General features: G+C 43.9%; 1 protein-coding gene across 1 annotated transcript; it reads right to left on the reverse strand.

The window, feature by feature from the left end:
- Positions 1–395: 395 nt before the first annotated feature.
- Positions 396–13,121, reverse strand: faxcb (failed axon connections homolog, metaxin like GST domain containing b). Its single transcript, XM_030103418.1, has 6 exons — positions 12,660–13,121; positions 8,906–9,041; positions 8,199–8,395; positions 3,699–3,916; positions 2,156–2,272; positions 396–1,382 (listed from the first exon to the last, which is right to left on the reverse strand). The coding sequence occupies exons 1-6, from the start codon at positions 12,917–12,919 to the stop codon at positions 1,051–1,053; spliced, it is 1,260 nt and encodes a 419-aa protein (XP_029959278.1). The 5' UTR covers positions 12,920–13,121; the 3' UTR covers positions 396–1,050.
- Between the last annotated feature and the right edge of the window lie 2,310 nt (positions 13,122–15,431).

A 15,431-nucleotide genomic window follows, 5' to 3' on the forward strand; every position in this document is an offset into this window, starting at 1 on the left:
AATAACCAAACATACATGTATGTTTGTCACATACAAATAATAGAATGGCACTGTTAAGAAATTACATTAAGAAAAAGAAAAAAAAACTGTGGTTGAGTGTCTCCACCCATGATTTTTAATATTCTGAACACTAAGGCTGATTTGCTCACACACACACACACACACACACACACACACTACTACAGTGCGTGTAGTTCACCAGTGACCTTGACATGAGGAGGATGGATGCAGACTCCATCTAGTGGCCACATGTAGGAACTGCAGCTCTTCAAAAAAGAAAAGAAAAGGAAAACATTGTAGAAAAACAAACAAAAAAAAAATGCTGAACTGAATTTCTAGAAAGTCCAAGTTCGACATGAACAAAGTGCACGTGGATAACTGGTTAGTGGAGAGAATTAAAAGATGATGACCAGTAAATAAAACAGGCACAAATCTGCTCATCTTTCCTTCTGGTTTCTGCTCGAGCACATTGAGGGTCAACACATCTCCACACAGTTTCCCCACACAGATCAACACAGAGGAATTTGACATGGGGATCGATCTCGGGTACGAGCTGGCACACGCGGAGTCATGTGCGCTTCCTTCCTCGCCACACGGATGGTTACCAGCAGAGGCACAGCAGCTGTTCCTTTTTAGCCACATGATCAGTCTCCACCTGTTTGAGCGGGTTTGTGCGTTGTGACACATGGCAGAGTGGTGATTAGTTGCATCATTTCATAGCAAGCGAAGTGCCACCTGTCTCGTTCGCAGAGCGCCTCCGCCGCCGTCGCCTCGTCTCACGAGACGGTTGCGCTTTCCTTTGCGGGTTGACCTCTCTCACACCGGCGAGACAGATAAGGCAAAGAGGAACCGCCGAGGGGGGGGACAGTCCGGACGTCACGGGAGGGGGACACAAAGCGTCTGTGTTAGTCTGAGGTTCGGTTTGAGTCATCTGCATATAAACACCCGGTCTGTCCGTGAGGAGAGTGTCAGGATGCGGCTGGAGGAGTTTCTCCAGCTGTCCGGACGGGTTGTTCCTGCTCCAGTCTCAGCCCATCAGCCAATCGCGGGTCAGACCTCCAGGTCCGGCATTAACTCCTCTTTGAGCTGAGTGTCATTGTCCGAGCCCGTGCCCACGTCCGAGTCGAAGAGCGAGGGGTCGGACTGGGGCGAGTGCGTGTGCGCGGCGGAGTGGCAGCTGCCGCCGTCGCTGTCGTCCAGCGTGTCAGTCCTGGAGAAGAGGCCAAAGTCCAGCAGGCCGGTGGGGGAGCCGGCGCCCGCCCTGCTGCTGCTGCTGCTCTCGCTGTCCCCGTCGTAGAACAGGTCCTCCACCTCTACGAACCACTCGGGCCAGAACTTCCTCCGCATCCGCTCGCAGAACATGGCCAGGTTGATGAGCTCTCCTGAGGAGACAGCATCACACACAGCAGCTTCACAGAGAGGAACCGCAGCAGGAGGCATCTCTCATTTCACTTTTAGTCCTTTGTGCTTTTCCTCACAGGCTGTTTGATCACAAGTTATGCTTCAAAACACTGAATCTTCATTTCTACCTCTAGAAGCTCTGATAATGCTCTCTGAAGACATAAAAGAACAAAGTATTGCATTTTAGAAGGAGGCTGAGCAGCCAAACGTCAAAGCCTGTGAGCTCCACTGCAGTGGGACATCACTGCCACCTAGTGGCCAGCAGCAAAGCATACACCACAGCAAGTGTTAATTCATGTTTTTAGATTTTACTATGGGGGAGTTTCACCAGACTTGTGAGAGACCCCTCTCCTCTTCAGGAGACAGAAAGTGGCTTCATCATAGTGAGGATTTTGTGTCTCTCTGTGGTCTTTTTGTTTCCCTCTCCAGCTGTTATATGCATTTTATTGTGTTTTCACGTCTTCTTCATTTCATTATCAACACTTTTCTGTTTTGTTTTGTGCTTTTTTTGAGATAGTGGGAGTCACAGTCACCTTGTTGTTGTTTTCTGGTCACTTTTAGATCACTTTTGTGGATGTTTTGTATCATTTCTCTCTCTCTGACTCTTGGACCGGCTGTATATTTGTCCAGTGAAGAGACTCACTGATGCCTCCATGAGTTCAGTGGAACAAAACTTGTTCAACACATCAGCAAGCTACATAATATTTTGGAGTTAACCATTAGAGTGAGGAGACTACTGAGCAGATGGCCTCACCTTTGATGAGCTGTTCTGGTCGAGTTCCCGGCAGAGTCCACATGGCCTGAGCCAGATGTCCAAACACGGTGGCGTCTAACGTTGACATCTTAGAGCCCATGAAGTATTTCTTATCCCCTGCAGGAGAGAAGAAGCACAACAAGGTTTACATGGAGAAATTTCACAGCCTCAACAGCAACAAATAAACACGAGCAATGATTTCAAAATCATTGTAATTGCTTATCTAATTCACTGGGAATATTTTAGTGAATGCTTCTTTTATAGAAGGTACCTAAAAAAATACAAGCTTTTCTCATCGGTTTTCCTGTTATTGTGTGGCTACCCGTTTAGAGAATAAACGCTGATTCTGTTGATTTAAAAAGAATTATCTACATGTAGCGTCCTTTGAAAGTTAAGAACACTGATGAACCATGACGCTAAATAAAAAGAAAAGAAGTAAAATAGTGCATATATACGTATATTTATTAATAATTAACATGTAACATCAGTGAAGAGTAAAAACAGGAAAGGAATAAATAAGCTGAGACTTCTCTTTGTTTTTTGAAGCAGGTACACTGTAATTTGCTTGTTTAAAAAATATTAAAGGCTTAATTAAAACAAAAAAAAAAGATTTGAAACCCATTTCATTTGGTTCCTAAAGCAGCCTACAGGCATTTGGAAACCGCATCTCTCTGTGTTTGATGTGGACCTGGATTTCACTTTAACCAATTACATTGTCCTAGGATTTGCAATATTTAGTTATATTTTTAATGGTTTTATTCATATTGGTTTAAAAATTCATTTTGCTATATAGTATGCTCCCATCACTGCTGAACGACAGTTTAGTGTAACGGAAATCAAAGTCCTGTCACAGTCAAATGCCTGTCTGAAAACATAGTTTAAACGTGAGAGCAGAATAGAAAACGTCTTTTTTCCTCCATAATTTATTTCCAATCATTTGGTGTGCTCCTTTTTTGTCTGGCTTTTTAATCCATTTTTCATTCTGTGTTTTATTTTGCCCGAGAGAAGAATATGAGTCAAAACTCTTGTATAATCCAGGAAAAAAAGGCAAAGCAGTACACTCAGGCCGAAAAGAGATGGGATTTCCTGCGACCTCAGATGACACACTTCATAATGTGCTCCCATCATGCTGAAGCTGTTCAAAGCTGCGCCTCTGCTAACCGCTCCAGGTCTTTAAACCCTCCATCACGGCACATTCAGGAGGAGACGCAGAGGAAGACTGATGCTTTCACTCTGGAAGCTGCTTTCCATTTTACAACATGTGGTCGTTTGCTGTCATAACACAAACAGATCGATGCAAAGTGCTCTCGTTTTTCTTCCGTCTCGAGCATCCGATGCCGTTTCCTGGGCGTCTCACTTCCCGAACGTTCTCCGGCTTCAATCATTTCTGTCTGCGCCTCAGTAAAAATTTCACTTCAGAACAGGTGGCTGTGGAGCTTTTTTTTTTTTTCTACAGACACATAAACACATGAATCTGAGTCCTGCTGCCCGTCAGTAAGGTGTGTGTGTGTGTGTGTGTGTGTGTGTGTGCAGGTCTGCTCACCCAGCAGAGTGGCCAGCGTCCTCATGTCCTTCTCCATCAGCGCGTACACCTCCTCCTTGGAGAAGCGTCCGATGCCGTGGCCGTACATCTCCCTGCGCACCATGCTGCCGTTCAGGTGGCTCAGCAGCCACTTCAGCGTGTCGCTCAGCGGGCCGCTCATCGCCAGCAGCTTCTGGGTCTCCTCCAGGTTGTCCACCCACTGGCAGTAAGCTATCGTCCTGACGGGAGCACACCGACGAGGACAGTTTAACATACAGTTACTCTGTTCTCGTTCCTTCTGCCTTTGTTTATTTATTCCTTTGGATTATTAAAATCTTCCATTTATTCTCTCCTGGTTTAAAATTTTAACTTGAAAAACATTTAGAAACCACATCTAAACTATTGCAATGTCATATGGTGCAACACGTATCCTACCTACTTACAGAAATTACAAGTTATACAAAAGAAGGTTAAACGTGTTCTATCATGGGCAGAGTTTAATGCTCCCTCTGATCCTCTCTTCTATAGGTTTAAGCTTCTGAAACTCTCAGAGATTAACACTCTTCACAATGCTGCACTCATGTATACTGTGGTTTATAAACTAAACCTTAGACTTTGTCAACTCATTCCTCTGAGGCCTCTCAGTCATGAACGTCATACGAGGAGAAAACAGCTTGTAAGAGGGAAAAAGCGAAAGCTGAAGTGTACCAGTTTCACTGTTACATGTAAGGGTCCTGAAATCTGGAATGAGCTCGATAAATCCATCAAAGAATCCACAAGCCTACATCTATTTAAAAAGAAACTAAAAGCAGAATTACTTCAGAAATATGTGTGATCCAAACCCCAGGTGGCTGATGAACTTCATTATACTGTCTAAAGCCCTATAATAATATTGTGTTTATTGAGATGCTGTCTTAATATTGTAAATATAATAATATTGTAAATTTAAGGAATACTGAAAAGAATATACATTAACTGTAATATACATGAATTGTAATTATAAATTGTCTGATGTGTGAGTTTGTATGCAAGGTTTGTGCGTTATTTTTTTGCTTTTTTCTTTCCTTTTCTTCTCTTTTTTTCCTTTTTTTCTAGTGGATGTGGGATTCAATTTGTGCGATTCATAAACGTGAACGGGTAGATTTAATAAGTTCTTCGAACTTCTCCCTGCTCCTTTTTGAGCACAGTTCAAATACTACTGTACTACTACTACTATAAATGGACAATTGATGCTATTATTGTTGCTCACATAAAGAGATTGATTGATCGATTGATTGAAACAGTTTTGACGTCTTTCAACTTGTGCAAATAATGATCACATAAAACTGATCACACAATCGTATTTAAAGAGACAAGCAGACGAGCTGAGCACTGTTTCCAGAGCCATGCACTCATACGTAAACACTATTTTTGAGTTTGTGGGAGAGAAACGGTCTCTTACTTATGCTATTCATGCACACTTGCACCTTAATTATATTAAATATAATTACAATAAACCTCTATCATTGTACTGGAGCAGTGCTGTGTAACACGATGTTTCACCTCCCATCAATATGTGTAATAAAACAGATGTCTATAACTCATCACTTAAAAACATGGGGGGTGACTGATGCAGAGTCGCGTCAACAGGACCATTAATCACAGCTTCATGCAGCCTCCTGCCAGAAAAGCTTTATGTCTATGAACAATTAACCTCATCCTAATCAATAAAAGTGCAGCCACCTCTTCCGTCCATCCATCAGCTGCACTGCCGGCACGCAGCATCATACATTTAGTCCCTGATACCTTGTTTGGAGTTTTTTAGGTCTCCCTCGCAGAGAAATAGCACAAAAAAAATAGAGAGAGGTGACCACGTGTGCACATTTGATGCAGATTTGGATTAAAAGCCGCTGAACAAAAACACCCACTCTCTTCTTGCTGCATTGCGCCACCTCCTTTAAATCAATCCCAGCTACGAAACAAGGTATAGATTCCCCTCTAGCTTGGAAGAAAAAGGAGATCTGTGCAGATTCTTCAGCTGCCCTGACGTCAAGCGGAGATTTGCGCCCGGACAGATCCTGCGTGTGTTTGTGTGCAAACAAGCCTGAGTCAAAGCCTCACAATCCCACTCCCACTTATCTGTAATTCCCATTGTGTGACCAGCACCGATTTAATAAAGTAAACCAATAACAGTCTGCTGTTTTAAGTGGATTCCCCTCGTTCATAAAGAGAATGGAAAGGAGCAGCTCTCCCTGCCGGCCGGCACAGCCGTCCTCCTCCCTGCTCTGTTGTTTTTCCTGTTGCGTGTACAGGCTAACCAGATTAAGCTGCTACATCCTTACACATTTGCACTTTCCTCACAGCAGCCCTCAGCAGACTGCGCTGCTCCCTTTCAGTCCAGCTGAAATCCTGATGTCATGTCGGGGCTGATGGGAGCTGACCCACAGGCTGCAATAACAGGAAAAAAAAACCTTCTCCTGGATTACTGTGCCGGACCGCTGGCTCCCTGGAAATTGGATAAAAGCGTGTGGCCTGTGTTACATCTGTCCTATTGTATTAGATGATGTCCCAGGAGGATATCCTGTTGTTTGCACATTTCCAGGGGACACACACACTCACACACAGTGGTGCAGCGGTTAGGATTCCAGCATCAGGGCATGACATCCCCTGGTCTCTCTGTTCTACCTTTCTTTCTTTAAGATCATGTCTCCTCCCACGGTCCACAAACACGTGTTTGTAGCTAATGAAAGCCTTAAAAAATCATCCTTCAGTGGGAATGTGAGAACGTGGGATTAAAGAAATAAATACATAAACTTCAAAACTGTCATTTTGAATTTGCACAGCATAAATGCACTGAAATAACATCAGATTTGCAAAATTTGATGCCATGCTGGAGTGATGGTCTCTCTGTATTTGTCCTGTGATTCGACTTGTGTCTTCACAGTCAGCAGGGATCTGCTCCAGCACTTTAAGCAGCAGTATAAAGGATTTCCAGATTGTAGCTTTAAATAAAGCCTCGAGCCAGGACGACACAGGGGAAACTCAGTTCTTTTAGGCTTCTCGTCCTCTGAACAGGAAGCATGAGCATCAAATTAAATCCTCCTCTGTTTTCACTGAGCTGCAGAAGGAAATAATCAATTTGTGTTTTATCTCCATGCTTCAAATCTGAATCCTTTAAGTTCCTAAAGCCCGATTTAGCTTTCTCCCCATCACATTTTTTTATTTGTCACTATTAGATGTCATGTAAACCAGTTCGTTTTTCTCTAGTTTGACATTAGTCAGTCACTCCATAGTTGAGAGGTTTCATCTCCTACAGCAGCCCGACGCTAAACACAGGTTTATCATTAGAGCAGTATCTAGTATCTACTTTCATTAGCATAATAAAGTGATGAATGAGTTTGAAAAGATGCTCATCATTTTACTGAACTGCCGTGTTGTGCTAAAAAAAACCCTGCACTTTTATTAAATTGACTGTTGACATAAAAATATTGATCCATGCATGTATTAGAGGGATTATTGACAATATAATCTTCTTTGTGATAAATAAATATTTCAAAAGCCTTTTCAGACAGCAGTGGTCAGAAAGTATTACGGCTCATAAAACACAGCTGTCGGCAGCTCTTTGGAATGGGTATATCAATCAGCAGTGCGACTGTGTGTGTGTGTGTGTGTGTGTGTGTGTGTTGCTGATGCCTTCGTCTCACCACACAGACAGCGCCTCGCTGCCCCCCTGCCCTTCCCCGGCATAAATAATTCAATCAATAGGTCTATATGTAGGTCCGACCGTGGCGCGGGGAGGATGGAGCAGCAGAGGGAGGGAGAAAGTGGGTTACATGATTGACCTCTGCTGCTTTAAAGAAATCCATCGCAGCTCCTCGTGTACCACCGTGAGCTTGCGATCATCTTTCCTCGCGGCTAAAATCACTTCAAAGACTACAAAGCCAGAGTCGACTTGAAAGTGTGTCCTAACCATGTTAAATGGCGGACAATAGGCTGCATCCCTCTGGATCACACGGGGTTACATCAGTGTGTGAGCGAGGGGAGAAAGGACAGAGAAAGATGGATGGAGCTTTTAGGTAATGGAAAACACTGTGGGCCGGTCTGGGTGTGGGAGGAGTGGTGGAAACGATTTCCTAGCAGCAGCAGCAGCAGCAGCAGCAGCATGTTTCTCGCCCGGAGACACTGAAGTGACTCACCACTCAGAAAGATGGCAACACGGCAGAGGAGCAGTTGTGGAGAGGACAGTGTCAGCCTGAGCCGCAGGACTACATATTTACATAATGTGTGAATAAAACAGTAAAAATAGACTGAAGACTGTAAACCTTCCTTTTGGTTGGGTATTATTGTTTTTTTCTGTTAAAGGAATCAGCGGTACGTGGATCCATAATGTGGATTTATGTATGTATTTTACACGGAGATATTTTTCTTCACCGTCAAACACAATATGAAATAAAGAATATCTTCAATATTCTATTTAAAGCAGCTGCTATCTGAAAGGCTTTTTAATACCGATCGTGCAGGTTTACATGAGGGCCCTTTTACCAGTAGAGGTGCTCTTCGACCATCTTGGTGACGGCTCGGGACACGGCCCTCTCCTGCGGGGTGAGGTTTCTGTTCAGGTTGACCCCGAGCTTCTCCTCCAGGAAGTCCACGATGAACTCAGAGCCCGACGCCTGCTCGTGGTTGTACTCGATCCAGGGCATCTTTCCCTGCGGCGACAGCCTCCCATCAAAGTAGTTCTGCAACGGGAAGAAGGGGAACAGAAGTTCAGTAAATTGCATCCAAAGTATGTTACAGAATAAAGAGTTACTGTCACGATGCTACTGTTGGCCTCCAATGTTGGTCACGAAATTAGAAACATAACTAGTTTAAGTTTAAAAAGTAACTCGGGCACTATTTCACTAAACTCCTGTTTACAGGAGTCGACGTGTCTCATTTAAATAACTCATTCAGTCCTGGGAGTTCGATTAACTTTACTGGACACTGACATTTCCTTCCTTAGCATAAACTGTCTCCAGCAGTTCACAAATCTAGTTTAATTTACAAGTTTGAACCACTTGAATCTCAGCTGTCACCTACAAATTACTCAACTCTGAAAGCAAAGATGCGATGTCTTTAGAAAACATTCGATCCCAAATAAGAAATGTTTTCCATCCCTGGGAAGATCATTACTGAACTGAATAAATTAGGGAGAAATTGTGAGTGACCACTGAAAGAGACTCAAGTTTCATTCAGACAGCTGTTCTCACCTGATAGGGCAGGTCCACCATGCGCAGGTACGTCTCGATCTTGAGGCAGAAGGGTGAGAGGCTGGGCACGCCGTTCTTTGGCCTGGAGAACTGATGGAGGATGATGGCGTCTTTAGAGTCCAACTCCTGCTCCTTCCTACAGGCACAACGAGCACAGACAAACATTCTGTTAAAAAAAAAAAAAAAACAAACAAACTGTGCTGTCGCAGCTCGAATACAGGGCAGATGGAAGGTTTTCAAACCCTTTCCAAGTTTTCCACAGTTTATGTTTTACAGTTATTTTTACATGGGTAGTTTTATCCTCGCTGGGATGCACATAATCCTCATCTGTAACAACATAAAACAAGTTTTTGCAGTTCTCCTGAAGTAACCATTAATGGAAGTGTTTAAGTCTGTTTATCAAGATCAGATGATGTTAATTCGGTGAATCAGTACGCTGAGGAAATTAAATTCCTGTCAAAGGTGCAGGACCGATTGCGTCTGAGGTCAAGAGCTGTTTAGTGGGTCAGCCGGTGCTGCGAGGTCAAACCAGAACTAATAGGCCTCATGAGGGGAAGCATGTCACACCTGTGGGTTGATATCACCTGGTGACTCAGCAGTAAGTACCTTTGTCCCTGAGCTCTGGAGTTTTAATGAGTACAGCCCACTAACAAGCACCTTTTTTTGTCTACAGTGACTCATTTGGGTCATTAACTCTCAAAGTGTTTGTTTTGTGCAGAAAGTACAGACCCAGATTTTATGATGCTCAGCTATTTAAGCAGTTTTGTATCTTTTGTAATAGATCATTTTATTTTAAATTGACAATTTTCTGCTTTCCTCCCACGATTTCTTCAAAAGTATTTTTATCATACAAACTGCAGCTGTTTTTGAGGATTATTGTCCTTTGATGTGAGGAGGAGCAGAGCGACTTCAGAGTTTAGTATCAGAGAAAATTAACGATCCTCTTCCTCGGCTTCATCTGAGAGGCATCGGCCGCTCCTCTTTGAACTGAAATTGTTGACTAAATGAGTCATCACGCTGCTCCAGTGTTAAGGTGGACATTTCCCATCACACCGCCCTGCACGCCTGCTGTCTAATAACACTTAATGATAAAGTAGTGCACTCTCATAAAAGGGGTTTTCAGTGTGTTCTCCTATTATTACCACCAGGCCAAAGATATACTTAGTGGTGAGGCTACAAAGAAGGCTAACATACCTATCCAATAAGCACATAAAACTGCATAAAAATGCCCTGATTGGATCACTTAACATCTCTTTCTCTCGCCATTAAGTGATCAAACAGCTAAAAAGAATTTGGATTTGAGATGTTAATGGGGTTTTCATCATTTCCAAGGAAAATACAGTTTGATCAGTTCAACTGAATGATTTATCCCAAAATAACATGAACAATCAATACAGTAGTTTGGCTAACTCTACTGTAGACTGATATTCTTTAAAAAAAAAAAAAAAAAAAAAAAAAAAAAACAGCTTAACAGCCAAATATGTTAAATGTGACACACAATCGATTTTTTTTTTCCTTTTTTACAATTACATTTTTACAAATTAGAGTCAAATTATTTCATTTCGTTGTGAATAAAAATGTTTTTCGGATACAGATATACTTTGAGTTGCACTGACAGTCTGTCCAGGGTGTAACCTGGCTTTGCTAAAGTTAGCTGGCATCAGCTCCAGTGACCCTGGAGAGGACAAAGCCATACAGAAGATGGATAGAGGGACACTTCAAGAAAGGCAATAACAATGAATTGTGTAATGTATTCAAAGCTCATATTTTAACTGGGTCTGATAAAATACAAGTTTGCTGCCTTATTAGAATTACACAGCACAGTGGCCGCTCATTTTAGATTAACAATGACTTCTTCAAGACTGTTAAGGGTTCATACTTCATTAACTGAATCTCGAACTTGTAAGGAGGTTCACAGTAAAGCCAAGCTTTACCGCTAAATTTCTAATTATGCAGCGATTCAGTGATCATTCTGATTCAGAGAGACACTCAGGCAGACTCAGCTGCAGTGGAGAAGTGGGTGAAGGCTTCCTGTGTATACACAGAGCCAAGTACATTCACTGAAGGTACCTGTATTGAGCAACATGCAAACTGATTTAAAGCACCAGGGATTGTTTTTTTCTTTTTACGAAACGGATTAGAAATATGCTATTACACACAAAAATATGTTCAGAGTCAGTAAACGATGAATGCAGTTCTCACTCTCTTTACTCCTGTTTTTTTTTCCCAACACAACTCATTTTACAGCATTTCAAACATTTTAAACACTCAAAGTGAATTACACATGATGACAAACATTCAGAGATTTTGTGGAGTTTCAATTAAGGCTGACCTAAAAACAGATTATACCATTTAAAATATAAATATATCTGTCTAGAGATGAAGCCAGCACAAATACAAGCAATATAATTGTATATGAGATAACACACTTAAGGTTCTAATGACATCTTCATGCATTTTGCTTGTTCTGTCTGTGCATGTATTGTTGTTCTCTGAAAACTCTGGATTTTCCCCAAGGTCCAAAATTATGTGCCAGAGGTCTAATGATGTCAGACGATATGTGTGTGATTGTCTCAATGAGCTGAGACCTGTCCGAAGTGACTCAAAGACTGGCTCCAGCTCTTTCTGACCTTAACCTGGATAAAGTCATACAGAAGAAGGATTGATGGGGATTGGTTTTGAAACAATCATTAGCAATAAAAATGCAGAAGCTGAGGTTAAAAAAAACAACTACATAAAGAAAGTCTTTGGATGCTTGAGGTTTTCTTGTTTATGTTAAAGGAAATGTTTTCCCAGCACTACATTTCCATTTACCGACCCACGGTGGAGACTGAGCCTGCTGTGTCGCTGTCCACTGTCTCGTGGTGCTGAAATCGCTCCAGCGCTAACGGGGCAGTCTGCAGAGAAACTCATTCATTCCCCTGACTCCAGCTGACCTGTCCTGCACCCCATCCATGCCTCTCACACCCAGCTGGTCAGACTGAGGAGACACTTAAAGCCGGGGTGGCTCTCAGGGAGGACACAGGGAGGCTAAAAGCAGACTACTAGCAGGAGTGGCTGCCAGTGCCAGCAACACATCACATGGCACGAACAGATGATGCCGGCAGGCTGCGGGTCCAGCCTCAGCAGCCTGCACGTGATTCAGCACACACACACACACACACACACACACACACACACACACACACACACACACACACACACACACACACACACACACACGAAATGCAAGGTTACGCAGCTTATCATGGAGGAGGGGGAGGGAGTCCAGGCAGAAACTACCAGGCCACTGTGACAGGATGTATTTACTGCTCCCAAAAATAATCCCTTCCATTGACAGGCGCGTGCACCCGGCAATAGTTAATCAGTTTTACGTCGCATCTCATTCATCCGCTTCCATCAGAGGGGAAATCTGAGCCCCGGCTGTGTGGCTCCTTGCAGTTGTTGTGTATTAAAGTTCATTAAAGGTCGGACTGGCGCTGCTGCGCCAGGGGAGCGCTCAATTTACGCACGCTCAGGTGCCGGCGGAGCTGGCACACGAGCGGACGCGTGACTCGTTTAATTATAAATTTATTTTTTTTATATCTCCGCCTACTGTCGTGTCCTTGGAGGAGGGAAAACAGGGTGAAAACACGGCACCCCGCAGAGAAAACCCTGTGTCCATTTGTGAGTCTGGATAACATCTGCAGGTGTGGTCAGGAAATGAAACCCGCAGTTTCGGAGTGTAAATAAAAACAAAGCGCGTGCTTCCTACCTGATGGCGAGCAGCTCGTGCAGCAGGTAGGCTGCGGCGGCCAGCAGGGCCCCGCCGGTGATGTACAGGGTCTTCTTCCACCAGGAGTCCGAGCCCAGAATCGACATGATGCCGCCGTAGTCCTGCAGGGGAAAGGCGATGATGTAGCCATACAGCGAGTGCTGCTGCTCGGAGCCGCACAGCCCGAGGGGCAGGCTGTGGTTCCGCCCGAGCTCCACCACGCACGGCCGCGAAGAGGCGAAGCCGGCCGCCCAGTACATCCTCCCCAGCCCCCGCGGTTACAGCCGCCCCGCGTCCGCCCTGCCGCAGTCCCCGTCGGGCTTCATGGTCTACGGCATGGCGGCGGTGTGGACGCTACTTCCCCAGGACGGCAGAAGGGGTAAACATCCTGACTCAGCCCTCCCCGGGAAGACGATGCTCAACACTCAGCTCGCTTCCCCTGTGCGGGGGCCCGAGATCACAGTCAAGCCAGCCGGAAGCACCACACAGCAACTTCCGGTTACACACGTTCAAAATAAGTGTCAAAAGTGGTTTCTTGTGTATTACTTCACATTGTATAGGTTATATAAGAATTAACTTCACTCATACTTTATAAATGGCCATTCACTCTAAACACGGGTGTCTACCACTGTGTGATTCAAACTTGGGATCCCACGGTAGACAGATCACCACTGAGAGTCCCTGTCCAAGACCCATGACCCCCATCTGCCCCCCATCTAACCCCCTGAATTCAGAATGAAGGAATTTCTCCAAGGAACATAAAGTATGATGAGTTCAGTTAGCTTGATTTCAGTCCTCTCAAGTATTGTGGGAGCCTCACTCATGCAGTTATATTTTCTATTAGTTATATTTGATAAGATTCGATTAGGGCCGCACGTTGGCGCAGTGGTTAGCACTCTTGCCTCACAGCAAGAAGGTCCTGGGTTCAAATACCGGCCGGGGCTCGGGGCCTTTCTGTGTGGAGTTTGCATGTTCTCCCCGTGTGTGCGTGGGTTCTCTCCGGGTTCTCCGGCTTCCTCCCACGGTCCAAAAACATGCACGTCAGGTTAATTGATCACCCTAAAATTGCCCCTAGGTGTGAATGTGTGCGTGAATGATTGTATGTCTCTATATGTCAGCCCTGCGACAGACTGGCGACCTGTCCAGGGTGTACCCTGCCTTCGCCCACAGCAGCTGGGATCGGCTCCAGCCACCCGCGACCCCGAAAGGGAGAAGCGGCAGAAAATGAATGAATGAATGATGAATGAAAAGATTCGATTAAAGGCTCATCATCCTGGCAAGAAAGGGCATTGCATGTTTAAAGAGGCCAATCACAAAATTTGAGTAGTGCTAGTTTTGTACACTGGAAGGCAATAATGACCTGGGTTAGTGCCTCAGCTCAGGGATTCATCATGCCTTGGGGTCATGTTTAACTAAAGTGGCTAAAGATACGTTTAAACACGTAACATCACAAGTAGTTCATTTATTTGCACATGTGATGTTAACTACAAGTGAATAAATACGATCGTCTCCAAGTGTCTTACGGAGGAAATATATGTCTGTGGCTGGAAATAGGGATGAGTCAGAGTGAGTCCCAACCACCTTCGGTGTGTCTCAAGATGTTTCTGCAATTTAAGGCTATATCAATAGAGAACTTCAAGGTGTTCAACTGCGGACACACTTGATGGTAGACCGACACCATCTTGTAGTTGGAAATGGTACTGCAAAACAGGACAGGCTGACCTTAGACATTCACTTCAACAGACATCCCAGCAGTGTAAGAGAACTGTTGATAAGATCAAGACTGCTTTACTTTTGTGACCAAGTATAGAAAAAAATACAATGTGCCTTTAAAGTATTCTGTTTATGTCTGTTTCCATCCAGCAGTTAAGAGGGAGCCACTTACAGCGCCTGTGGTAAAACTTTGGTGTTTCAAAACGTCTTCTTCCATCAAACACTCTGATCTCAAACTGAATCTTCAGAGTGGACAAATAAACTTTTTAAAGAAAAGAGCAGCATAATTCAAAATAAACATGGGTTGGATTAGACATTCAGTTTTTCTCCGCTAGGTTTCTCCTGAAGGTCTCAGAGCTCAGAAAAGTTCAGCAGCTGAACCAAAACACCAGGGGATTAAACCAGACAAGCTTCAGTCTGTGACAGACAGACAGGTGTAAAATACCTACAGCAAATCTGGATACTCAGGCTACTATTGTGTGTTTTCCATGCTTAATTATTGTAATAACTGTGCCACAAAAAAAGCAATGCAATTACATATATGTTTAACAAACTCCCCATTCTCCTGTCAGAGAAAATATTTGGCAAAACGTGTTTAATAATATTGGGTACTTATGCATATGTTGTCATTTTTCACAAACTGTAAAAGGAAATAACCAATAAAAAAACTGAGTCAACACAGTGGCACACTCATTTCAGTATTATTACACCTTTTTTAGTTTAAACAGTTCAGCATATCCTACTCAGTAAATGATACTGCTATTACCATGTCTTATTTTCAAGGCACGTTGAGGCGGTTTCCTGTGCGTACGTGTTAATCTGTGGTGTTTTGACGCAGGCCGCCTATTGTGTGACTCCAGTGGAGGAGACGGCCACCCCACCCCGCCCTGACGAGCCCCTTCAGCCCAGTGGAAGCTGCACCTCACCGTTTATTGCACAGCTGATTGGCCAACAACATGAAGACACGCACTTCTGACAGTCAGACAATATTAAAGTGTATGATTACAACAACACAGCCCAGCAGTGACAGCTTGACACACTTTTACTTTCTTACTATAA

The sequence above is a fragment of the Salarias fasciatus genome, chromosome 11, assembly GCF_902148845.1.
Source record: "Salarias fasciatus chromosome 11, fSalaFa1.1, whole genome shotgun sequence".
Taxonomy (NCBI): domain Eukaryota; kingdom Metazoa; phylum Chordata; class Actinopteri; order Blenniiformes; family Blenniidae; genus Salarias; species Salarias fasciatus.